The sequence below is a fragment of the Daphnia pulicaria genome, chromosome 7, assembly GCF_021234035.1.
Source record: "Daphnia pulicaria isolate SC F1-1A chromosome 7, SC_F0-13Bv2, whole genome shotgun sequence".
Classification (NCBI taxonomy): Eukaryota; Metazoa; Arthropoda; class Branchiopoda; order Diplostraca; family Daphniidae; genus Daphnia; species Daphnia pulicaria.
The window spans coordinates 15909432-15932396 of NC_060919.1; the positions used below are offsets into that span (position 1 = coordinate 15909432).

At 39.3% G+C, this 22965-nt stretch overlaps 7 protein-coding genes and 1 long non-coding RNA gene across 15 annotated transcripts; 3 read left to right on the forward strand and 5 right to left on the reverse strand.

Annotated features, from left to right (window-relative positions):
* Positions 1–450: 450 nt before the first annotated feature.
* Positions 451–3703, reverse strand: LOC124351064. 4 transcript variants are annotated; one of them, XR_006921346.1, is made up of 9 exons: positions 3642–3703; positions 3302–3578; positions 3047–3238; positions 2704–2980; positions 2408–2637; positions 2243–2332; positions 2044–2173; positions 1145–1276; positions 451–614 (listed from the first exon to the last, which is right to left on the reverse strand). It is a non-coding gene; the product is annotated as an uncharacterized LOC124351064 (long non-coding RNA). The 4 variants fall into 4 exon arrangements; XR_006921348.1 differs by having other exon boundaries at positions 3047–3206; positions 3302–3684; XR_006921349.1 differs by having other exon boundaries at positions 2454–2637; positions 3302–3684.
* A 201-nt stretch (positions 3704–3904) lies between these two features.
* On the reverse strand, positions 3905–8847 carry LOC124348433. 4 transcript variants are annotated; one of them, XM_046798646.1, is made up of 10 exons: positions 8634–8847; positions 8204–8357; positions 7854–8142; positions 7730–7780; positions 7491–7654; positions 5290–7424; positions 5080–5217; positions 4522–5011; positions 4309–4444; positions 3905–4205 (listed from the first exon to the last, which is right to left on the reverse strand). In XM_046798646.1, the coding sequence occupies exons 2-6, from the start codon at positions 8312–8314 to the stop codon at positions 5478–5480; spliced, it is 2562 nt and encodes an 853-aa protein (XP_046654602.1). In that variant the 5' UTR covers positions 8315–8357; positions 8634–8847; the 3' UTR covers positions 3905–4205; positions 4309–4444; positions 4522–5011; positions 5080–5217; positions 5290–5477. The 4 variants fall into 4 exon arrangements, with proteins under 4 accessions (XP_046654602.1, XP_046654600.1, XP_046654601.1 ...); XM_046798644.1 differs by adding an exon at positions 8563–8570 and having other exon boundaries at positions 7491–7780; XM_046798645.1 differs by having other exon boundaries at positions 7491–7780; positions 8707–8847.
* On the reverse strand, positions 4045–4536 carry LOC124348784 (glycine-rich protein HC1-like). Its single transcript, XM_046799059.1, has 3 exons — positions 4522–4536; positions 4309–4444; positions 4045–4205 (listed from the first exon to the last, which is right to left on the reverse strand). Exons 1-3 carry the CDS (start codon positions 4534–4536, stop codon positions 4045–4047), a joined length of 312 nt encoding a protein of 103 aa, XP_046655015.1.
* Positions 8848–9272: 425 nt separating the features above from the next.
* Positions 9273–11626, reverse strand: LOC124349255 (ileal sodium/bile acid cotransporter-like). Of its 2 annotated transcripts, none has more exons than XM_046799718.1 (6): positions 11329–11626; positions 10602–11223; positions 10344–10518; positions 10168–10283; positions 9937–10083; positions 9273–9862 (listed from the first exon to the last, which is right to left on the reverse strand). In XM_046799718.1, the coding sequence occupies exons 2-6, from the start codon at positions 11220–11222 to the stop codon at positions 9443–9445; spliced, it is 1479 nt and encodes a 492-aa protein (XP_046655674.1). In that variant the 5' UTR covers position 11223; positions 11329–11626; the 3' UTR covers positions 9273–9442. The 2 variants fall into 2 exon arrangements, with proteins under 2 accessions (XP_046655674.1, XP_046655673.1); XM_046799717.1 differs by having other exon boundaries at positions 11290–11625.
* Positions 11627–12211: 585 nt separating this feature from the next.
* Positions 12212–15136, reverse strand: LOC124349254 (heat shock 70 kDa protein cognate 4). The gene is made up of 8 exons (XM_046799716.1): positions 14998–15136; positions 14066–14638; positions 13685–14007; positions 13371–13626; positions 13102–13305; positions 12943–13040; positions 12767–12875; positions 12212–12707 (listed from the first exon to the last, which is right to left on the reverse strand). Exons 2-8 carry the CDS (start codon positions 14630–14632, stop codon positions 12315–12317), a joined length of 1950 nt encoding a protein of 649 aa, XP_046655672.1. The 5' UTR covers positions 14633–14638; positions 14998–15136; the 3' UTR covers positions 12212–12314.
* Positions 15137–15937: 801 nt separating this feature from the next.
* Positions 15938–17471, forward strand: LOC124348567 (steroid transmembrane transporter SLC22A24-like). Its single transcript, XM_046798793.1, has 6 exons — positions 15938–16227; positions 16300–16540; positions 16631–16734; positions 16800–16954; positions 17029–17197; positions 17256–17471. The coding sequence occupies exons 1-6, from the start codon at positions 15983–15985 to the stop codon at positions 17434–17436; spliced, it is 1095 nt and encodes a 364-aa protein (XP_046654749.1). The 5' UTR covers positions 15938–15982; the 3' UTR covers positions 17437–17471.
* A 485-nt stretch (positions 17472–17956) lies between these two features.
* Positions 17957–19079, forward strand: LOC124348535 (solute carrier family 22 member 2-like). Its single transcript, XM_046798766.1, has 4 exons — positions 17957–18081; positions 18166–18347; positions 18431–18573; positions 18698–19079. The coding sequence occupies exons 1-4, from the start codon at positions 17985–17987 to the stop codon at positions 18777–18779; spliced, it is 504 nt and encodes a 167-aa protein (XP_046654722.1). The 5' UTR covers positions 17957–17984; the 3' UTR covers positions 18780–19079.
* A 164-nt stretch (positions 19080–19243) lies between these two features.
* LOC124351162 (organic cation transporter protein-like) lies at positions 19244–22173 on the forward strand. Its single transcript, XM_046801922.1, has 12 exons — positions 19244–19588; positions 19661–19898; positions 19965–20068; positions 20141–20295; positions 20366–20534; positions 20610–20751; positions 20811–20977; positions 21043–21129; positions 21210–21337; positions 21419–21600; positions 21670–21809; positions 21889–22173. The coding sequence occupies exons 1-12, from the start codon at positions 19347–19349 to the stop codon at positions 21965–21967; spliced, it is 1833 nt and encodes a 610-aa protein (XP_046657878.1). The 5' UTR covers positions 19244–19346; the 3' UTR covers positions 21968–22173.
* The last annotated feature ends 792 nt before the right edge of the window (positions 22174–22965 follow it).

Consider the following 22965-nt stretch of genomic DNA (forward strand, 5'->3'; position numbering starts at 1 on the left):
GGAACCATGACCAAGGAGGGACTTGCCATTAGGGAGACCGGGGCTATGTGGGACATGGGGCTACATGGGACATCGCAGTTTTGAGCATGTTCCCGTAATTTTTTTTAAATAATTTTTTTACTATATTTGAGCATTTACCATGCCCCATGTTGGGTAAAACAATTATTTAAAAAAAATTACGGGAACATGCTCAAAACTGCGATGTCCAATGTAGCCCCATGTCCCACATAGCCCCGGTCTCCCCTACTGACAAGTCCGGGCTGACACGGTGACAGGAAAAGATGGAATGCACGCCTCTAGAATCCATCACCGTATCGACAAGGGGGAAGTCCCTATGGTGCACTGCCTAACAGGCGCCTTTCGGCGAATCTGGGGCTGGTGCGACCGTTCGACCCCGCGGCATATAGACCACGAGACCGAACAGCGCGGTCCGTGCTAAGGAGCTAACACAGGGGAGAACAAAAACGTGGCAGCCAACGGGTTAACTAACGAAAACATGTTACCAACAACAAATGATGATCCGCGCACCGCCGAACCTTTGGAATAAGGGGAAGATGATAGAAGATAGGCCGAACGTGGAGTCCATCTTTTCAACGTCTCCTCTGCATTAATACCTGAATAAAGAGAAAACAATTCATATAAATTGACATGAGACAATGAAACTTGCAAATAGGTAACATTGATCAGGTTATTTGGTTCAACAGTCAACAAACAGTGCACTTTTATTTGCTTAAATCCTAGCTAGCAATACTGACAACTGTACAAACTACAAAGAACAAAGTTCACTTTCCGGTTTCATGCAAATTTTCCGGAAGTATACCGAAAGTAAGCAATAGCTCCTCAACTGTTGGGCTGTCTTCAAATCGAACCAGACATTCGTGATCCCCATGAAATTTGGAGTAGATCGCGAATGTCTTTAGAGAATTAGAGATGTTTATTAAAATAATCGAAACTGACAGCTGAAAAATAATAAAGACTACGGTGTAGCCACCTAGCGCTAAAAATAAGAAATAGGAAGAAGAGCATTTAAAACTAATGTGAAGATGTTCCCGCCCTAGCCGCCCTAGCTCGTTGACACTCGATTGATATAACAAACAATAACAAAGGTCTAGAAGAGCTCGAGACTTACGCCTCATCTACTCACCAAATCATGAATGATAATCCCGTAAGCACGAAAAGAAGCCGCTAGCACTCCACAACCACAAACAGAGCTCTACAGCTCGTCGAAACTCCAAACCTGAAGGTGCGATGATACAATCGGCGTCAGTCCTTGATCCTTGAAAACAAAAACAAAGACAATAAGTAACAATCAATTGTGTCGCAACTTTAATTTCGGTTATTAATTGAGCCAAAGCATTCACTTCACCGTCACCGGTGAATGGCACAGTTTTTAACTCATTTCGTCAATTGACAAATTGAAATGCACAGGGAAAGCGATCGTGGTAAAATGTACCAAAGGTCTTATGACGAACTTCGGGGGATTCTATTCGATTGTGGGAGCTGCAACACTTTGATGAATCTACCGCAAATTTTCAAAAGTTTCTAGCAGTGCAGGAATAAAACAAAATTCTAAACAATCTAACCTGATCTGTTCATTGAAATCAAATCCCAAGAAATGATAGTGGATTTGTAGACAGTGAAGTCATCACTGCCAACTGTTTCTACGTTCACGGAAAACAAAGCTTGATTGGTAACAATATTAAATTTCTCTGAGATGGAAAGGCATTGGAGGATGTGACTTTCACACACATAAATTTTTTAACCCATTAAGTTACTCTAAGGGAAAAAACGGTAAAATTTGGGCATAAGTTCGAAGATTTGAACTAAACAACAAGGATCTATTCTTCTTTTGCCCTTGCAAGGGAAAGGGGATTTGTGGTTTATCTGTAGAGCGCGTTTGGAAAACCAGGGGCAATGAGGGTAACTAGAGCACAAGGGGAAAATTCGGGAAGCAAACAACGATGGGCAAAGCAAATGAAGTCGATCGTCAAACAAAACTTTCCACAAAGCCACCACTAATTTTGTGTGATCCAGTAACCTTACCTTAACAGGGCTAGGGTAACTTAGTGGAAGGAGGATTTCAAGAGGTGCTCCTACTCCCATATCTCATTAAGGCTGATCAATGAACACAGAAGAATATGTGGAAGTTATTAGTGCAGCCATCAGCATATTTCTTAAATACTCACAGAAATAGTTTGGTTCTATTAAATGCTTCTAGAAGAAAACCATGGCAAACTTTTACCTTTTTTAGTGCAATGTTGCTTTCAAGTCATCAGGAAAAGAAGCATGATGTGACAGCAAATTCACTTCACACTGCTGAAAGCACCTAATTCTGAGTCATAAATGGTTCAAGGGCAAATTTGATTAATTAATCACCATCTACTATTATATAATTGGACGTCATTACTGCTGGTCGTAGTGGGCGTAACAAACATAAAAGTCTGTATGTTTACTTGTATCTTTTTGTAATGTCTGATTAGTAGAGATGATTTTCATAGTAGAGGGATCAGACAGATGGGAACAGTATGGTGCTGAAAACCCAACAACGTTTTCCCATGTCCAAGTGAATAATATCTGTAGAGACATTATCTAAGATAGATTGGTCGTGAGATATACAATGATCAGTTTTCTTCCAGCCTGTTTAACACACAAATTATGATTACTTTTGGCCTATTTGATACTTATTATTTAACAATTAATTACCAAGTAAATAATTGTCCAACCAAATGACAGCATTCAAATCTAAATGACTGGTAGGTTTAACCAACATTAGAAGAGTAGGCTTCAAATAAAGTACTCTGCCAAAGGAGACACGCATCCGCCAACCGCCGCTAAAATTTTTGGTGGCGGTCGGTTCTGCATCTCAGCGGTGAACCCAAGAGCCAAGACCTGATAAGATTCGTCAAGCTTTGGGCTCAGCTGCATCGCCACCAATAATGGCCCGCAATTCCTCATAAACTTGGCTTAATCCTTCAGTGGCCTGTAAAATGAAAATAAAAAAGGTTGATAAGGAAAAATGTAAGTATGTTATCGATGAACAATGTACCTTCAGATTTCCTTTTATCTGCTCTTTCTCAAGCTTTGTAAGCTTTTTCCAGTAATGCTAATTGTTGTCAGCTTTCAGACTGCTCACTGCTGGTGTATCATCTGTGACTATACTTATTGCACACACAGCAAAACAGCAATTGAAGGATGAATCTTCAGAGCTATGGAAGCAATATGACATAACAGAGTTAACCTGTGAAACATTTTAGAATATAAATTACTCATGGCACAAGACATTTTAAAAGAAGTCACTTACCCATTAGGCCCAACAAGTCCATATCTTCTGCCTTGAGTGATTATAGAAGACTGGCATTTGTAAATAAACTCTTGCCTTTTGCCGATATGTTTTTTAAGTTCTGAGTTTTCAATGTTAATATCAACAGCATTCTCCAACTGAGCCTACTTATATTCAGATAGCTGAACTTGAGATATGGAAAAGTTGTCTTCCAATTCACTATGCCCCAGACCTCCTTTTCGACTGATGACATCCATTTGTTTGTCATATTCAATCTGTTTCTTAAGTTTTTTCTTTTCTTTGTGACATAATTTTATTGTTATTTTGGTTTCTTTTCTGTTAGCTTTTCAGTATCACTAACCTCATCCGAATAATTACTCATGATGCCCTTAATCCTCGTTATGAAGCACGAGGGAATGTTGCAGACGACAAGACAACAATAGCTAAAATGTCCTGCTATTGGCCGGTGATGACGTGATCTAGTTTGCGCAAATCTGACTGGTTGTTCAATATCACGTGACAATTTGGCCACCGCCACCGACTCGATCAGCATCAGCGTTTCGTAGTTGGGATAAGAGATAATTTCTAATAATTTTTGGGGAGAAATAAAAATGATTCAGTAAATGCTGTGTAATGCGTGTGTATTGTGTTCTTGATTCAGCAGTATTTTACTTAAACTGTGCATGAACTACAGTGTAATAAACCTTCATATAATATAATGAACTGTTTTTCTTTTAAAAGTGGAGGGTGTACGCGGGTGTACGTTAGTAGTAATAAGGCGAACTATATCTATAACCGTATCCGTTATTGTAGCCATAATTGTTGTAGCCATAGTTGTTATAGCCGTAGTTGTTGCGATAGCCGTAGTTGTTGCGATAGCCGTAGTTGTTGTTGCCATATCCGTAGTTTTGCCCTCTGTAACGACCTGATTAAAATTGAATTCGTATTAATTCGTTAATCATATTTTTAAAATGTTATGTATTAATGTATTATTGACGAAAAATGGCACATAATGAATCATAGCATACCTCCATATCCGTATCCACTACCATAACTATTGTAGTTTTGGTATCCATTGTACCTTGCCTCGGAAGACTTCAAATCCGCGGAGGAATCCTCGGCGTAAGCCACGACGATCAGAGCCAGAGCGACGAACAAGGCGATCTACAAAAAGAAATGTTTAATTTAAACGAAAAAGATAATCACGCTATAGACTTTACAGCGAAGAAAATGTGGCATACCTTAAAAACGGCCATTGTAACTAGGAGAATGCTAAAAGAGTATTAGAATTCGGAAATGAATATTTACTAAGAAGCTGCTTTCTGCAGGCTAAACAACCAGGCTTAAGAGAGTCTCGAATGAGTTGTGACTTTAGTTTGATAAGTCGCCTTTATATACTGTATGCAAATCTTGTAATAGACTCACAGACAACTAGTGTAAAACCACAATACAAATTGCAAAAGCAATTATGACACAAAGAAATCTACAGCGGTTTGTTCGATCAGAGTAATTATCGTTTCTTTAAACATTAAATTGCACTCTCGCGGTGATGGTGACTGTCAATGTCACTTTCCAATTGTATGCCATTTCGAGGTGAAAGTAAATACGCGTCTGTATGTTTAACAGGGACAAGCGAAACAAAAGAGAAAACCTATACACCTTTAGAAAATTAGGTAACCTATACTGCGGTTTAGTCGATTGATAGGCAACTTTTGGTGTAATCGAATGGGACTGAAAAATTTAAAAGTATTGCTTAATATATAAGTGTCAGACAGATTCCATGGTCTAATTCTCTTTACCACATAGTTTGAAGGTAAATCGACGCGAAATTCGATCTGAATCGAACTACCACCAAAGTTGACAATGAATAATCGGATCTCGAAATGGTCCCTGATGCATTGTACATTACGTTACGCAATGGAGAGGTGTACCTACATCTTTGGCCAAAAATAATGGAGAATAAAATAATTAAGCGATGTTTGAATCAGGATTATAACAATTTGAATTACGAAAATGTCCAACGTTACGTCATGTCACCATTTCTCCAACTAAAGAACTCCATTTCACAGTTCTAAGTCATGTATTTTGAGAAATTAAACATGTTTTAAAAAAAAGAAAGTGAACGTTTCTTGAATGATAAAACTTAAAAAAAGGGAACGTCTTCACTTTAGTGATTAACTCCAACATTAAACAATATTCACTTTTTCTTCTTCTTCGGTGTTTTAAATTTGATGCGCAATGGATTGGCGGCCTTTGTTTTCCCGTAGGACGCACCTAAAGATTGAGGTTGAGAAGTTGATCCACCCAATTCAGACTCAACGTAGGACGGATGCGAAGTTTCATAAAAGGCACGAAGTCGCTCAAGTCGTTTAAGCTCTTCCATTTTGGCTTCAAATTGTTGGACGAGAGCCATGTGCAAGTGGCGGGTTTTCACAATCACACAAGAAATAGTCTTGCCTTTTTTCAAAGGCTCCGCCATAGCGCTGTATCCTCGTTCCACACACTCCTCCATGACTCCGAAGTAATAAACGTTAAAATCTTTGGCCTGTTGAATGCTTCCGATCGAATCAAGCTTGATGGTCGCGTCTTTCCTGGCTGATTCTAAAAATTCCACGATTTGTGGATACTTATCGGCATCGGGAAATCTGACATCTTTCATACTCCACGTGAATTCCGGTTTACGGAGTAGACTCAATTCGGCAATTCGGGAGTCTAAAAGTTGGTTCGTCATTCGGGTATTCAGATTTAAGTTGTGCAGTGATGCGATGAGCTTTTCTAGCAAGTGATTGTTTTCGCACGAATTTGGTCGGCAGACGTTTTCAATGAAGATGTCTGCGATATTCACAGGATGGCGATCAAGTACAAGGAAACACCGAAGAAGGTCCACCACACAGTCGGTAATGTTCGATTTCTTACACGATGAGGTGTTAAAGGTAACGGCAACAAATCTGCAAAGACTCAAGTAAAAATGTTGGCCGGTAGCATTCTTGTGGTAGATATCCTTGAGGTCGATGATAATGTGGCACTGCTCAATTAGTGGCAACTTTACAAAGCACGATAAAAATTGCTCCGATTTCGACGGATTCACAAGCTTCGATTGTTCCTCGATACAAACGGACATTTGAATGCAAGAAATGAGTGCGTTGTGGTTGTTAAAATTACCAGTGGTTCTAAATTGTTCCATTAAGAAGTTCCACGTCTGATTTGCTACACTTAGGAAACCGCCGATGCAGTTCCGGAAGAACAGCTGCTTGGCTAGCGTCGCAAAATGGCACAGTTGCTGGTATGGTTTACATGTCAGCAGCTTGTTAATGGCGTCTTCACAATCGGGCCATCCAATTAACTTGCATTCAACTTCGCTAATCAGGACAGCAGTGTCTTCGGATGGTACACCGATGGATTTGTCTGCCATTAACTTGAGTAGTTGGAGAGCCTCCGTTTTTGCGTTAAGCGATGGGCAGATATTGAGAAGGCGATAGATTATCAATTCTGTACAGTTTGACTGGGATATCATTGCACGTATGATCGCCAGTGGGTTGGGCAATACTCCACGCTCCATTTGATCCAAAAGGTAATCGGGTCGATGATGGATATCCATGTAAAAAGATCCATTTTTGGGCCATAAAATGAGAGCGGACTGATAAAAATAATGGCTTATGATGGCGTCTTTGGAATCTTGATTGTGATTTTCCACTTCGTCGGGTTTTCTGTTCTTTTCAAAAAGAGGCTTGACAAACTGAGCTTGAGTATCAATATCCAGATTATGAAACTGGGCAGCACAATTGTCAACGCCTATCCAGTGGCTGGCGGAATGGGTAACGCGCATTTCTTTCAGTCCAGTGGCACTACTGATCAATGTTTTGCTGGAAACGGGATCACACTCCATCACATCATCATCACATTCAAATTTTTCAAGCGAAGAACAAAGGAGACCCGTTACTTTTCTTGTAAGCCGGGCCAAGTGAACATTAACGAAAGGGATAGAACCTAACAGAAGGGCCATCTGGCGATCCTGATCCAGTAGCGTTGAGAATGAATGACAGTCGGGATCGTAATTATGATCCAATCCAAAAATCATGATCTTTGGTGGTTTGCCTTCGGATATTTTTTCTTGCCACGAGCGTAACTCGACCGCCATCTTTGTCTGAAATCGATTGAAACTCGTGAAATATCAAAAACATATATCTATTTAAAAAATCGACGCGCTTACCAACGTGACAAGAAAGGAGGAAATGTTCGGTAAAACTAACGTTGCTACTTCTGATTTCCACAAAATGTTGTAAGCTAATTCGATACGCCATCCTCGGGTTAACGGCTTCATCTCATGTACACAATTGACGTTCAAAAAGTTGACGTAAAACGATTGGTCACTGCCTGAAGAGAGATCTAACGTCAATGTTTCCAGAGGACTATTTCGGATCATTTGTGATTCAACTTGCAATTCACCACCTTCATGGCCATTTTCCACAGGAATTTGCAGGATGATGGTACCAAAATGCCCTTATATTTAAATAAAGTAGCAATATTAAAACAAAAGTGAAAACAAAAAATATATAAAGAAATAGTAGTGTACCTATCTCCTGCTTCAAATGGCAATGACGGATGTAGCGACTATCTGATCGGTAAAGGTTCATTCGCGTGAGAGAACAGTTGGCCTCTGCGTATTGGACGTTGATTTGATGCTGACTGAGAACCAGTTTTATCCACCCAGAAATATTTTTTTCAAGGAATTTTGATGAATTTGGAAAGGATATACTAGTACGATCAATTTGCCAGGATAAATTTCTTAAGATATCTTCTTTTCTGTGGAATCCACAACCAAACACAGTTGGTTTAGCCTTCTGCAGAAGTTTCTCAGCGTTCTGTGACAAATTCCAGCAATTAAATAATAAATTAAAAATTGTATGCAGTGTGTTTGCTTACCTTTAAAGAAACAGGTAATTGAACATTGCCAACATCCACAACATGAATCATTGCAGATCGAAGGCTTACATAGGGAAGATTAATCTTCAAACCTTTGTTGATGATGTCCATGGTGAAAGTTAAACTTATTTTGACGCTTTAATCAAATGCATGCCTGTAAATGAAAATGAATACACACATGTATTATTTTTTGTCAATAAAATAACCTAGAAAGAAAAGTATATCTAAAATCAGTGGGCTCATCAGAAGTTAAAAACAAATGGACAGTCATTAAGATCTGAAGAATCTGGAGCTTATTGGCTAATTGTATCATTGCAAGACTTCAGCCAAAATCGTAATTATTCACGAAAAACAATTACTTTTGATCCTGTCAAATTATAATTTCATTTAAACTCAACTTCAGAAAATGAACCTATAATATTTTCATTACTTTCATTAGCTGATCTCAATTTCTCAGGAATTCGACAAAGTCATGAAGATCATATGGTTTTCAAAAATGTTACATCGATTGGACGTCGCAAGTACATTATTTTTTACAGCACATTTTACAGCATTTTGTTTTGAAAAGGATGTGATTTTGAATCTGGAGATAGTTGAGATGCGCACTTGCGCAGTGTTATCACGACTGATCTCAAAGACGATGTCAGCGCCACACTTGACCGGTTTTTAAACTACTTTTTTTCAGTTTTGAAGCGGAAAATTTAATTTAAAAAATCTGGATTAAAACTTAAAACTTACTAATTCACGAAATAATCAAACTATATTCCTTACCATGTAATATAACATCCCTACAGTCGAAACAAACCGATTCAACTAAATTTGGATAGTAAAAGTTTGCACTGCAGAAATGCAGATATTAAACAGTCTCATCCATCAAAACCTCGGACTGAAGATAATGGATGTTGATCATGTCTAGGGGGAAAAAATTAACCCAAATTTATTTAATAAGAACTTTTTCCATCACGGCATTTTATTTACGTGAAGATGTCACGCAAATTCTTCAAATTAGACTTAGTCATCCGCAGCCTGAAATTTTCAAACAAATGTTAAGGGATAGAAACACAACAAGCACAATACACCAACCAATTTATTGTGAATTGATGTACATATCTGAACTCCCAATGAAGCCCTAACATCAAATTGAGACGGTAAATCCAACCGGATGCTGATTGCATTTGTGAAACTTTTTTAACATCTACTAAACTACAAGCAACGCTAAAGAAAATTCTCCTTTGATTATTAACTGGCCGTCGCCGTCCCATAGGCATTCGCAGGTACATCATTGTCAAGTGGGAGAAATTTCTCACCACTTCCGTCGATTTGCTGTCCAGCTTCCAAGTGCGTGACCGGACAGGTATTCAACTCTGAGCTTTTGTTCACACATATTCCGAAGCGTGATAATACACACTTCTGCAATACCCACAATATGACTAGCGGGATCGGAGTCATTATGGCAACTGCGACAGGAACTACCGTGTTGATGTCGGCCTCGGGTTGTTCCAGAGTAACGCGCAAAATGAAAATGGCAATTCCAGTGTTCTGGATACCTGTTTCAATTGCAATAGTGAGGGCATCAGGCCAAGACTGACGCATAATAGCGGCTATTGTGCCACCAAAAGCGTAGCCAAGGAGCACCAAACATGACGAGGATAAGAACACCTTAAAAAAGTTATATAATATCAGCTCTGTCATTTTGAAATAAATCCCAATCTCGCAATCTGCCATTTGCTTACCTTGGTGTCTAATAGTTTAAACATGTATAAATTGGTGTAAATGCCAAAAATAGCAATAAGACAAACGAATATTCCAGCAAGTGGTTTCAGTGTCCGGGCTAAAACACATGCGACCTTGGGTGCAAAGCGGCGGATCGCTAAGCCAATCTAGTGGAAAAAGTTATAACATGAAGTTAAATACAATGGTATTTTTGCCAGTATCTTTAGCAATCGAAATTAATTATTACTCACCATTAATGGAATCACTAGCCCACCCGCTAACGTAGCGATATTGCGGTAAGGAACAACGATATGTCCATCGGCAAAAATTAAACGGCCAAGTGTCATGGTCCAGAACGGCATCATTGCTGCACATTTGTGAAAATAATTAGAATAAAATGTCAACAATCGAAGCACGTATTTCATACCAAATGCTGCCAGAGTACTAAGGAAAGTCATCGTGACGCTCAGATGAATATTTCCGCCAAGGATGTAGGTCCACAAATTAGATCCTCCACCTCCGGGGCTGCATCCGGTAACAAACAATCCCAGCTGAAGCGCTACATTGTCGGCTAAAAGGAGTTTGGCAAGTCCGAAAGCACACTAAAATATATGGATTTTTCAAAAAATACAAAATTAGTACCAAAGTAATTAAAATGAGTAAAAAACATTATAGCTATACTTACCAAGGGCATGAAAAGGTATTGGCAGCAAAAGCCAATAACTGGTCCAATAGGTTTCTTCAGAGTCGCCTTGACAATCTCCAAATCCAACAGGCAGCCCATGTTGATGAAAGCCACCGACACCAAAATTGCTATGGTGTAAATGAAAGCTTTGTCGATGGCCCTTGGGTGACGAACGACAGCCACTTTTCCCGGTTGAGATTGTGCAACAAGTTCTCTGTCTTTGGTCTGGTTGTTGGTGGAAATGTTTCCCCACAACTTGACGACTATTTGCGAATAACCCAGAAATTTAGCCGTCAGGTTGAAACTGCCGGTCCAGTTGGTATTGGGCGAGAAATCGTTTGAATTGCCCACGTATTGAATGCTGGCTATCTCCGGATGAATAGACTTGACTTCCACCTCCAGAAATCTGTCGTCGAAATCCTGCATGTTGCCCAATTGGAATTCAATCATTTTGCTGTCGCCTTCTGTCATCTTTTCGCTCATTTCCGGACTGAATGCCACTTTCAATTCTTTGAGCTGCTGATGCGGTTGAGCGACGTGGACGTGCTGAGCCATCAATAACAGCGGAGCCACACACAGCACGTACAACAGGATAATGTGTAAAGGCCACAGGGGACACATTCTAGAGCAGAAAGAAGTACAAAGTTAACATCAAGTTGAGTATTATTTGAATGTAGTTAAATTCTACCTGCAAAACCGTAAAAGAAAGAATAGTTGTACGTCTTACGTTGAGTCTCTTGAGAGAACGAATGTTCTATTTTAGTGGATGTCACGTTCGCACTCGCACGTAGGCCTGCACGAAAAGGAAGAGAGAAATGTGAGAGACGACTTCAACGACCCGCTATGAGCGTCAAGTCAGACCGGTCTGGTTCTTGCTAGACGATCAAATAATCGAAACAAAAGAAGGACGGGGAATCTATGGAGGGTAGCCACTCCCCCTTCCAAGAGGTAGCTAGAGGAAGGGGTGGACGTAGAAATGTGATCATGCGCTTCGCAGAAAAAATGGACCGAAGAAAAGGATTTTAAAAACTGACGCCGACATCAGCATTTACGTAACACGTCAACCCTCCCCCATACAAAATATGAATGGGAAAAAATGGCGGAAATGAAAGAAAGATACCTGCTTTCCTGGTTAAAAACTATACCTCACTATTTTGAACAAGAGGAGTAATATAAAAGTCAAACGGAAGTAGAATATAAATAATTACAATTCTGAACACTGATTTTCGTCAGCTCTTTTTGATAACTATTTACTAACTAGTAATTTTGGAAAATTATAGCCAATTTGAGTACTTTATAGAAGCTTGATACGCTAACTTGACTAACTAAAATTGTGGCTAATATTTAAGTGGCAGATATCGAAGATAAATTAATAACCCAATGCTGTAAGATGTTATGTAACTTTATACTATTTGCCGTAACAGATGGCGTTCTTTCTGGCGTTGATATAGCAAGACCTTTCTAAACACTATCAGCTAGGTTGAGCCATGACGTCGCATAGTAGTAATCAATGACTCATCCAACTTTTTCTTGCCAAGGTAAGTCAACAGCTGCATGACGCAATTCGTGCAGCTAACAAACATGCAATCTCAACAAAAATAAACGTGGGACTTGATTTATCTTGTGTATTCTGATATGAATGAATACCGATGGTAATGACTTTAAATCTTATGATGGAAAACGATTTAGGAATTGCAGATAAATACGTGACAATTAGTCGACCTCCTCGATGGTTGGGCCGGATCCTGATCCAGCGCCAGGGGCACCAGCACCAGGAGCGGCTCCGCCACCAGCCGAGAAATTGGGAGGAGCACCTCCAGCTCCCTGATACAACTTGGTGACAATTGGATTGCAAACACGTTCGATTTCCTTCTGCTTGTGTTCGAACTCTTCCTTATCAGCCAGCTGATTAGCGTCGAGCCACTTGATGACCTCATTGCACTTGTCCAAAATGGTGGTCTTGTCGGCATCGGAGAGCTTGTCCTTGAATTTCTCATCCTCGACGGTTGACTTCATGTTGAAGCAGTAAGACTCCAGAGCGTTCTTGCCAGACACACGCTCACGCTGCTTCTCATCTTCGGAACGGAAACGTTCGGCATCAGACACCTGTTATTTAAAAACACGTTAAATAAAATTCAAGACATTTAGAAGAATTTATTTCTTACCATTCTTTCAATCTCCTCCTTGGACAAGCGTCCCTTGTCGTTGGTGATGGTAATTTTGTTTTCACGACCAGTCGACTTGTCAGCAGCAGAAACGTTCAAGATACCATTGCTAAAAAAGAACAAAACAAAAATATTAACCAAAGTTGTCAAAGTTTTATACAAAGATTTTTTCTTACGCATCAATGTCGAAAGTAACTTCGATCTGAGGAACACCACGGGGTGCAGGTGGAATGGCAGTGAGTTCGAATTTACCCAAAAGGTTGTTATCCTTGGTCTGCAACATAAAAGTTTAATTATCATACTGCTTGGCATTTTGATTAAAGAATTATGTATACCATAGCACGCTCTCCTTCGTAAACCTGGATCAATACTCCGGGCTGGTTATCGGAATAGGTGGTGAAAGTCTGGGTCTGCTTGGTAGGAATAGTGGTGTTTCGCTTGATGAGAGCAGTCATGACACCACCAGCAGTTTCAATACCCAAAGACAGAGGAGCAACATCGAGAAGCAGAAGATCTTGGACAGCCTCAGATTTATCTCCCTATGAAATTAAAAGGAAAACTTTAGAAACAATTTCATGATATCACAAAATCAATTAAATCCTACCTGGAGAATAGCAGCTTGAACAGCGGCACCATAAGCAACAGCCTCATCGGGATTGATAGATTTGTTCAGCTCCTTTCCGTTGAAGAAGTCTTGCAACAGCTTTTGCACTTTGGGAATACGGGTTGATCCACCAACGAGAACAATGTCTTGAATTTGGGCTTTGTCCATCTTGGCGTCACGGATGGCCTTCTCAACCGGTTCCATGGTAGAGCGGAAAAGGTCGGCATTCAATTCTTCGAAACGAGCCCTCGTAATGCTAATAAATTCTCAGAATTAGACAATGTAAAAGCAACAAAGAACTACAAAATACATACCTAGTGTAGAAATCAATTCCCTCGAACAGAGAATCAATCTCGATGCTAGCTTGGGCAGATGAAGAAAGGGTACGCTTGGCTCTCTCGCAAGCTGTTCGAAGGCGACGAAGAGCACGTTTGTTGGTAGCCATGTCCTTCTTGTATTTACGCTTGAACTCTTGCACAAAGTGATTCACCATACGGTTGTCGAAATCTTCACCACCCAAATGAGTATCTCCGGCAGTAGACTTGACTTCGAAAATACCATCTTCAATCGTCAAGATTGATACATCGAAAGTTCCACCACCGAGATCGAAAATGAGGACATTGCGTTCTCCACCGACCTATGGACAACGAAGACGTTAGTAATTATAATAAGGGAAAAATTTTAACAAAAAGTACCTTTTTATCTAAACCATAAGCAATTGCAGCAGCAGTAGGTTCATTGATAATACGAAGGACATTGAGACCAGCAATAGTTCCAGCATCTTTGGTGGCTTGACGCTGGGAGTCATTGAAATAAGCAGGGACAGTAACAACAGCATTGGCAACAGTCTTGCCTAGATAAGCTTCAGCAGTTTCCTTCATCTTGAGCAAAACCATGGAAGAGATCTCTTCGGGGAAGAAGTTTTTCGTTTCATTCTTGTACTCAACTTGGATCTTTGGCTTGCCTCCATCGCTGATAACTTCAAATGGCCAATGTTTCATATCAGCCTGGACTACTGTGTCTTCAAACCTACGTCCAATCAATCTCTTGGCATCGAAAACTGTGTTGGTGGGATTCATGGCAACTTGGTTCTTAGCAGCATCACCAATGAGACGTTCAGTATCGGAAAATGCCACATAGGAAGGAGTGGTACGATTGCCCTGATCATTGGCAATGATTTCAACCTTACCATGCTGGAATACACCAACACATGAGTAAGTTGTTCCCAAATCAATTCCTACAGCAGGAGTCTTAACAGCCATTATGTTCTGTAAAGATGAAACAAAAAATTTAAATGTTGAGTTACCTAGTAGCGATTATGAGAGTAAGAACTTCTCAGAGTGCTAAGGCTTTAAGACACAGATTTTCAGTAAAACTATTATAAAATGATGCCAGAATATCACTGAACTATTTTCAGTAATTAACAACTCTTATTATAAGCCACTTAGGGAAAAAAACGACCGTTACACAATCTTTATCTCCTGGTGACGCACGTGGTTTCAGTTGAGCAGAAACTTTTACGAAAAATAGCTTTATATAACACCTTCGTTCGTTACACAAAAAATTTCACATCATAGTAACTAATTTTACTGAACAAAATTGCATAGAAAAAAATAAAATATTATACCTGAATATGTTGTAAAACGAGGAATAAGTAAAAACTTCGTTCGGTGACGGAGGATTGTTCTGGAATGTACTGTGCTTTTCACTGCGTCTGCGTTCGACTGTCGAGAAGTTTCGATGAAACCGTTGAAGTAAATGTTGGATTTTTCACCACCACCGGATATGGCGCGGTAGGCAGTGGAGGGGAGAAAAAGGGCGCAATTTTTAAACAACTAAAAGGCGCGATGAGAGGAGATGGGAGTTTCGAACCATTTTGATACGGTATTACGGTTTAGATTTCATCGGACATAGAAATGTTTAGAATTACAAATATTAGAATTACAATTTTATTTTTTATTTTTTTTTATTATTTAAACATTTTTCGCTAGGGGTCCAATAAACAAAATCCAAATCTTTTTGTTAATATCGATTATTACGATCTCCACCTTTTTCCCCTTTGTCTCACTAACAGATTCCAATTTTCTATTTTTGTTTGATCGGAGTTCAGATTTCAAATTTTCTTAATTAGTCAGAAATGCTGAAAAATTTTATCTGAATAACGAATCTGAAAATAATTTACTCGCTTTTTAAGAGGCCTTTGTTGTGGAAGCAAAGCTCATCAGCTGACGGCCGATTTTGATTGTCTATAGGGGAAAACATTCCATTTAAGAAGCTCCCCTAGCTAAATCTGAAGTTGCCAAAATACTATCCTGCTGAAATTCCGATCACCATGGAGACTCTTTGTCTGTAGATCCGATACCTGGTTTAATATGGGCCGCACTATTTGAAATCGATTCCTCATCAATCATGGACGAGGACCGAAGTAGGACACGGTCAACGATGCAGCCTATCTTTATTTATGGTAGACTTGCAAAAGCTACGGCAACCATTGTTATCCTGTACAGATCGCAACATCAGTCGACAGACAGATATCTCAGTTACCGCACTCTCAATCTCCACAGAGAACTGTGAACTTTTGTATAAATTATTTCAAAAAAATAATTCCACTCATGGCTTCAAACAGTTCAAGTGACATTGAAACAAGTCACAATCAATTTAATGTATCGACTGTTTCTGAATTCGGGTTGGAAAATGGGACAGAATCGAACGTTGTCAGTTACGACGAAATTCTAGGAAAATTAGGGCAGATGGGTAAATTTCAACTCAAGACATTTCTATGGCTCTGTCTACCGGCTTTCTTCCCAGGCATAGTCATCATGTCGTACACTTTCACCGGAGCAACACCAAATTACAGGTTAGGAAGATGAAACAGTCTATCTATAAAATTCGTTAAAATAATTTAAGAATTATTTTTTCTTGACTGCAGATGCTTTGTGCAAGTCTGTGATAGTGACAAGATGACGACACATTTTTCTACAAGAAATTTGTCTTCGCAAAACCAGACGATTGCGTTGGATAGTAAAAAGGATGGGTGCAACTTTGATAATAATTCTTGGACTAATGCTCGCCAATGTAATTTTAAAAATTCATCCGACGGCACCTTCCTAGAAAAATGTGATCGTTGGGTTTACGACAGGTCTATGTTTCATTCCACCATCGTCAGTGATGTAAGTAGATAGTAAATCTCGCTAATTAATATGACGAACGAAAATTTAAATTGTATTTGACGTATTTGACTGATTAATGGCGTTATAAAGTTTGATTTAACTTGCGAAAATGAATGGAAACAAACTGTTGCCAGCAGTCTTTTCATGTTTGGGATGTTGATTGGAGCAGTCACCATTGGCTTTATAGGAGACACGTAAGATTAATACGTTTAAACGATTAAATTGTTATTACTACGTATGTTAAACAAAATTTAAACAGTATTGGGAGAAGGAAAACATTCACTTTGAACATATTTGTCCTGGCGCTAATCACAACTGCGACGGCATTTTCACCCGACTGGATCACTTTCTGTGTGATGAGATTCTTTTCCGGAATCGGTGCGTGTGGCCACTTCCTCATCATCTTCGTCTGGGGTAAGGTTATTAAGACATTAGCGAGCATAAATCTGAAGAAAAATCTAAAGTACATTAATTGTGATTGAGAATAGGAGTTGAAGCGGTCGGGAAACGGTACAGGATCGCTTGCGGATTCATCTACCAAATAGTTTACGCAACAGGATCTGCCTGTCTGGGACTAGTGGCCTATTTTGTGCGAGATTGGAGAGTACTTCAGCTTGTCATTAGCGTTCCCATGTTTGGTCTGACAGCTCTATTTTGGTAAAGACAAATTGATAACTTTACACTGCCATCAATAATTGAATTTATTGATTTAAAGGATTTTACCGGAGTCGATTCGATGGTTGATAACCAAGAAAAATTTTCCTAAAGTTAAAAAGCTTCTCTTGCAAGCTGCCGATTTGAATGGGGTCCGTGACATTTCCGACAGCATATTTACTCTTGATGGGGAACAATTTAAATGGAAACAGTTAGTATGTTATCTTGATTGTTACAATTAATAACTAAAAATAAAGCACAATAACTAACGGCTCCCGAAAGATAGACAAATCTCGTTAATGTGATCATAAAGAATGATGTAACTGATATTTTACAAGTTTACCAGAAAAATTGTGTCAACTTTGACTGAATTGCTTTGAAATTTTCAAGCAGCAAATAGGAAAGGTTTCCACGACACCGGTAGCGGCCGAAGGTGTCTTCGACATTTTTCGTTCAAACATTTTGGTGAAACGACTTGTCATAGTTTTCATGGCCTGGTAAATAAGCCCAGTCGTATCAAATCTCACATAATATTTATTACACCACGTTTTATTTTCTTACGTATTGTGTTTCACAGGATAGCTGGAGTGATGGGGTATTACGGTATCACTTACTCGACCACAAATTTGGTGGGCAACTTCTACGTCAACTATGAGCTTTCCATGCAAGTGCCTTAAACTCTTAAAGTGTTGAAACACTCGTTGATTTAGTCTTATATTGTACAACATTAATTCGATACTTTACATGAGGCGTTATCAGGTTGGTTGAAATTCCCGCCTACATATTTGGCATGTTTGCCGTGGAGAAAATTGGACGCAGACCTATGCTAAGCAGCGGTCTTTTGTTAAGCGGTTTAAGTTGCATGACAGCAGGTCTTGTTCCTACAGGTAAATTAAAATTTCCATAATTAACCATCGCCAGCTAAATAAAAATTAAAGCTTGAATTAAAGTAATAATTTTTTTTTTCAAAGATGTGGCCTACATCAAAACAATTTTTTCGCTGATTGCCAAGTTGTTCGCTGCTTGCGTAACCGCCACTCTGTTCTCGTACACTTCAGAACTTTTCCCAACGTCGTCCAGAAGCGCAATGGTTGGATTGTGTTCCACCAGCGGCCGAATCGGAGGGATTATTGCTCCAATAATTTCGGATTGGGCAAGTTTTTCATTGATATCAACACAATTTTTAATAAGGCGAATTTTCAAGTAATATAATTTTTTTTTAAATTCAACTCGTAGGGGAAAAATAATGGACAAACCAACATACCATTTTTCATTTTTGCCACCATCAACATATTAATTGGTTTCTTGAGTCTTCTACTTCCGGAGACTAAAGACACAGCTTTCCCGGCTACAATAAAAGAAGCAATTGAAATGGAAAAGTATCAGTATATTTTTCATTTTTGTATTTGCAGTTTTTCAAATTTTGACGCGCCAAATTTCGAAATTTGAACATTCTTTTGAGCACAAAAACTTTTCTATTTTTAAAAATTGTTTTTTACACAGGAATTCGATTGTCCTTCAGTTCTGGAAGAAAACTGAACGTAGACAGCACACACTAAAGGACAACGCTGATGACGTATACTGAAAAACGCAAATGTTTCTAGATTCATTATTCGTTTTATTTAATTATTTCAGTTCCGTATTTTCATTCGTTTTTGCCCATTTGAAAAATACCCACATAACAATTTGAATTATTGTAAATCGCGAAATCTTGCCTCGACTTTTAAATCCTTAAATATGCTCTGTCTAGCTTGTGTGTTTACACAAACGCACTTGTATAGCCACCACATAACTGGATGTGGATGTAGACGAAAACAAGTAAAATAAAATATCTCCTGTCAAGAAAACAAATATACGTGCAGTAGACTATAGGCTACAACTGCAAGCTTCCCTTGATAAGTTCTTTACACTTTATAAAATAACCGAAATGAGATAAAAGAAAATATGATTGACAGTTACGGACGATTAGGAGACACATGTAGAAAATAGTGACAAACTTTCATAAGGAGGCAACATGCGACACTATTGGGGCAATAAAGAATAAGCAGTGTCTGACTTTAGATGAATTTTCGTCTCTTTCATTAATTCTTAATTGACGCGACGAATTAGATTACAGTGTAGGAATACAAATATTTTGTGGATTAGTGACAAAATGGCAGAAGAAACATCTACGAGATCGAACAGTGAAGATTCTACCGACAGCATCAGCCAGAAAGAAAGTACTATAGACTCACGAGATGAAGGAGAAGCATTCAACTACGATGACATTTTAGAACACGTTGGACAACTCGGCAAGTATCAGCTTCGCACATTTTTGTTGCTCTGCTTGCCAGCGTTTTTCCCTGGCATTGTCGTCATGTCTTACACGTTCACCGGCGCTGTACCCAATTACAGGTAAAATCTAAATTTTTATGTGAATGAAATTTGATTATGATTTAAATTGGAGCATATGTTGTCCTTTACCAGATGTTACATAGAAAATTGTGACGCTGACTACAGCGCTTCTGAGACTAACTCCCCAATTTGGCTAAATAATACGATTCCGTGGAACGACGATAATACCCCCGATCAGTGCCAACGCTACAATTACACCTGGACAAATGTCGAAGAATGTCAAGCCCCTGGCGCTCAGATGGACTCGGAAATTACTTGTGACCGTTGGGTTTACGACACATCACAATTCCAATCCACCATAGTTAGCGACGTAAGTTCGAGGAAAATTCAACAAGATTTTGGAATTAAACAATAGAATTAATTTAAATAATTTCAGTTTGATTTGACCTGTGAAGATGAGTGGAAAACAACATTTGCCAGCACAGTCTACATGTTTGGAATGTTAATCGGTGCCGCTATACTTGGAAACATTGCCGATGCGTAATATCTCTTCTATAGTTAACTAAATACATCCAAATTTAAATGTTATTTTTCAAATAAATTTTTGTGCAGGGTTGGCCGCAGATTAGCCTTTACTCTCAACGTATTTTTCTTGGCGGCTGTCACTACTGGGCTGGCCTTTTCACCGAATTTTGTCACTTTCTGCGTCCTAAGATTTTTCTGTGGCGTCTGCGCCGTCGGACACTTTCTGATACTTTTCGTGTGGGGTAAATTATTTTTCATTCAAATTAATTGAGTCCCAGTATCCTAACTATCACTCGAATGAATTATTTTCAGGAGTGGAGGCCGTCGGCAAGAAATACCGTGTGATATGCGGTTTCGTTTACCAGTTGGTTTTCACCGTGGGCACTTCCCTTCTTGGTTTATTGGCCTATTACGTTCGCGATTGGCAAACACTACAACTCATCATCAGTGCACCAATGTTCGCCCTAGTCGCCCTTTATTGGTAAAAAAAAGGACATGATGCAATATTTTTTTATAAGAACCCTTTTTCTCACATGCGGATTTAATTGCTCATAAGGATTGTTCCGGAATCGATCCGATGGCTGATAATTAAGAAGCGTTTCTCCGAAGCCCGTTTGCTCATTCTCAAGTGCGCTCAAATGAATAAGAAAAGCGTGCCAAATCACTTGATCACCATTCCAGATGACAAAAAAGAAGATGTATAATTATTATTTTCAAAAAGGCTATAAATGTTATTTCTAATTTCTAATTTCGGCAGGGCAAAGAAATTGACACAGTCCATACGAAAGAAAATATTTCCCAAGCAGATGCAAACGGTGAAAATAAGGAAGAACTCGCTAAAAGTTTCGCTAAAGGAGAGAGTATTATTGACGTATTCCGATCGCCAATTTTATTGAAAAGATTAATTATCATGTTTTTGGCTTGGTATAATAAAACACTATATTTAGAGTAGTTCGTGACAATTAAAATAATGTTCCAAAAATGTCAAGGATCGCAGCCGTGATGGGATATTATGGAATAACATTTTCAGCCACTAATCTATCGGACGATTTTTATCTGAATTACGAACTATCAATGCAAGTTTGTATAGCCTATACCGGAAATACTAGGTTTTGTTTTTCATTTTTGTTATGGGATTTTCTTTATATATCTATAGGGTGGTGGAGATCCCGGCTTACATTGGTGGTATGTTCGTAATGGACAAACTCGGAAGGAGACCAACCCTTAGCGGAGGTTTGATTATTAGTGGCATAGCTTGTCTGATAACAGGACTGGTTCCAGAAGGTAATAGACCTATAACATTTTAGCCATAAGTCCTAGTACTAAATATAATGAACTGAAATTTACGAAATAATATTTTACTAGAACCTCCGGCTCTTCGAATCACATTTTCAATGTTTGGAAAACTCTTCATATCGTGTGTCTTGGCAACGGTCTATTCTTACACTTCGGATCTTTTCCCGACACCGGCTAGAAGTGCTGCCGTTGGACTTTGCTCGACCAGCGGTCGCGTCGGAGGAATATTAGCGCCCATAATTGCATCTGCTGTAAAAATGAGATTCGCAAAAAGATAGAGAGACCACCGTGTCTAGTTCTAATTTGGTTGAATTATTCAGGGAAGAAAAGTTGATCCGGCGTTACCTTTCATCATTTTTGCTGGTGTCAACATAAGTGTTGGAGTTCTTTGTCTTCTCTTGCCCGAAACTAACAAGATAACCTTACCGGCGACTGTTCAAGAAGCAGTGGACATGGAAAAGTATACACGCATTGATTTCATTTTATTGCTTTCTTCAAATAATATATTCATGCGCTAATATTTTTACACATCATTTTAGGTACACTTTTTCATGTTTGCAGTGTAATAAGAATAAGAGGGAAGAGTCGCCGGATGATCTCGCTCATTCATTACCATGAACTGAGAGATGTTATTCCCTATAAAAAGTGTAAATTAAATTAGGACTAATACAATTTCAGAGATGGAATTTTTGATGATTTTGTGTGGTATGAGTTAAATTATTAAGATTTTGGTCAAAGTCTTATTTGGATTAGAAATGAAGGTGGATATAAAACACGTTAGAATCTCTTTGTCAGGAAAAAAAAAGAACCAAATTAATTCCTCGCCTGCACTAACAATAAAACTTATTGGCTGAGTAGTTTTAGGAATATTTTTCAAAAATTTTAAAATATTTATAGAAAATTTAAAAGGTTTCCCATACCGGGAATTTTTTTTTGATTTAGGAACGTTTCTGTATTTCGGAGACTGATTAAACTAGACAATTAACTGACACAGTGGATCAAAAAAACAAAGGGACAATACACGTTATGACTATACGGGGTTATCACAGGGTGGGTGTAAAAGAGGCAAGGCCTTCCTGAGAGGGCAGGGGGGGTTCAAATAAATTAAGAGCATGACGAATGGTTCGGAATAGAGACTGTTAATGGGAAAACTGTTGACCGGGGAAGGAGGATTTCCATTTGTGCTGTATTTCGGCGATCGTAAGTAAACGGCGACGCTGGCGAGTCCTCCAAGAGAGGTCAACAAAGACCGCTACCAATAAACGGGCGGGGGAACGATACGGCAGTTGTCCGACATCTCCTCTGATCCAAGACGAAAGATTACCGACGCAGCCAAGGGTCTGGAGAGTTGACTGGAGCCAGGCCGTTAGTTCTTGGCGGACGGGGCAGCCGATCATCAGATGTTCCGCCGTTTCGTCCTCCAGGTGGCATCGGTCACAGATCGGGTCCACTCTTGGGTCAATGTTATGGCAGCGGTCTCGCGTGAAAAGTAGCCGGTGGTTGAAGAGAAACTGCGACTCGCGGATGGGCGGTGGGAGGAAACGGGCAGAGCGCCAAATCGCCTCCCAGTCCAGCAGCGGCTGGGCGCGTTCCATATGCCCTGGGACGAATTCCGG